Raw genomic sequence first — 1,859 nt, 5'->3', positions numbered from 1 at the left:
TAATTCTCCCTCCGAAATGGATAATTCATTGCTCTGAATGTTTGTTTGCGATTGTTCAGGAAGCTCACTATGTGTAACAATTTCTGCTCTACATCTGCAAATTCCTTTAAAAACTATTTTATTTGTCAGTTTATTGTAAACTTTAAACACTTTATCATCTAAATAAATACTGAACCCTGCATCAGCCAACTTTCTTAAATTTTTGGATACTTCCTTTGCTGCAATTACATTTGTTAATTTAATGACTCTCTTTTCTTCTTCATTCGTTATTAACGAAAGATCTCCTTTACCATCTATTGAAATGTCTGCAAGCTCATTCTTGTTCACGCATTTAATAACTCTATCTTTACATTTTTCAAACTTTGACAGAATAAAATTCTTATTCACAATATGATCCGTAGCACCCGAATCTGCAGTAAAATTGACTACCTCTTTTGAACTATCTCTATCTTCTATTAATTTAACCATGTATTATTTTCCTTCTTTTGATTCTCCTTCATTTGCTGTTTTCGTTGATATAGGTTTCTCAGCTGGTTGTATCTTGGTTATTTTTCCTTTGTTATCTACTCTTTTTGTGCCTTTTTGCACAAATCTACCCTTTTTCTTTATGTTTTTATTAACGGTTTTATTTAAATACTTTTTTCCTCTAGCTCTGTTCGCCTGGGCTTCGGCACTCGGACAATTATCACCCTTGTGACCTCGTATCTCCTGGCAGTAGTAACAAAACCAGGCACCAAATTCTATTAGTGGACAGTCCTTCGCCATATGACCCATTCGGTTGCATCTGTAGCATTTCACTTGTTTCATGTTTTCTTCTGCAGCAGCTCTCTGTACCCTGACTTCGGGTTTCTCTAATTTTTCTCTATTCTCGTTTTTAGTCTTTGCTTCTAACTGCATCATAAAAGACTTTATTTCATTTAATTTTCTCTTTTTAGACTCTACCTCTAGTTCTTTAACCGTTTGTTTACTGTTTTCTACTGAACTTTGGGTATCTTTATTGCTTACCTCTAAACGTCTAAGTTTAACTTTTTCTTTCTCTAAGTTTAAACGGGAGACTTCCACCATATTCTCCATCATCTCGGTGGCCTTCGTCATTACTTTATCCAGCATTTGCATCGAATTGTCCATTTTTGCGACCAATTTTTCTTGCTTTTCATATAATATTTTGGTTCCAATTGGCAGTACTGGACGGTTCTCTTCCCATGCTTTGGTCACATCTATATTCTCTCTGACTTTAGGCAAGTTCTTTTTTTTTTCGAGATTGCACCTTTTTTTTCCATCTCTTTTTTATTTTTTGCTTCTATACGGAATTTTGAAATTACTATTTTTATTTTCTCTGAATGCATATATATATATTATTCTTTTGGACTGCTTTATTTTCAAAAAAATACTCTCTTACCTCTATCTTTTCTTACTGTCTCCTCGTTTTTATTTTTTGCTTCTCTATCTATTACCGTGATAAAGCTGCTATCGCTGTCGTAGTCGACCAGCGCATCTTGGCCTTCTTCTTCTATCTATATCGGGATTTAAATATCAATTGAACATTAGCATTCCTTTTTTGACAAGATAAACCAACATTCGTATTGACAAATAATAATTTACAATTTTTATCACTAGATCTCTTTCAGCGATAAAAGTTTAATGCTTATGAGGCTGTATAGAACGCACTGCAATTCACAATAACCCCAAAGCGAGAAAACCACGCGCCTCTGCAGGGCTATCCGCACGCGCACACCACTGTCCGTTGCGATCCCCAGCACTGCTGAAAAGATCTATGGGAGCTCGGGTTGATCACGCACACGCACGGGGCCCATACAAATTTACGCAGCTTTCCTAAACAGTAACCAAGCTACACCGCA

General features: G+C 35.8%; 1 protein-coding gene across 1 annotated transcript; it reads right to left on the bottom strand.

Moving 5' to 3' along the window:
* Window positions 1–637: 637 nt before the first annotated feature.
* LOC112467412 lies at window positions 638–1,514 on the bottom strand (the record flags this gene model as incomplete). The annotated part of the gene is made up of 3 exons (XM_025036015.1): window positions 638–891; window positions 1,006–1,232; window positions 1,400–1,514. Coding segments are annotated over 3 exons (596 nt in total), but the record flags the coding sequence as incomplete, so codon positions are not given.
* Between the last annotated feature and the right edge of the window lie 345 nt (window positions 1,515–1,859).

Source organism: Temnothorax curvispinosus, unplaced genomic scaffold (genome assembly GCF_003070985.1).
Source record: "Temnothorax curvispinosus isolate PA1 unplaced genomic scaffold, ASM307098v1 QBEX01017293.1, whole genome shotgun sequence".
Lineage (NCBI taxonomy): Eukaryota > Metazoa > Arthropoda > Insecta > Hymenoptera > Formicidae > Temnothorax > Temnothorax curvispinosus.
Note: the sequence above shows the minus strand (reverse complement) of the source record. Positions and strands in the feature narration are given on the sequence as shown.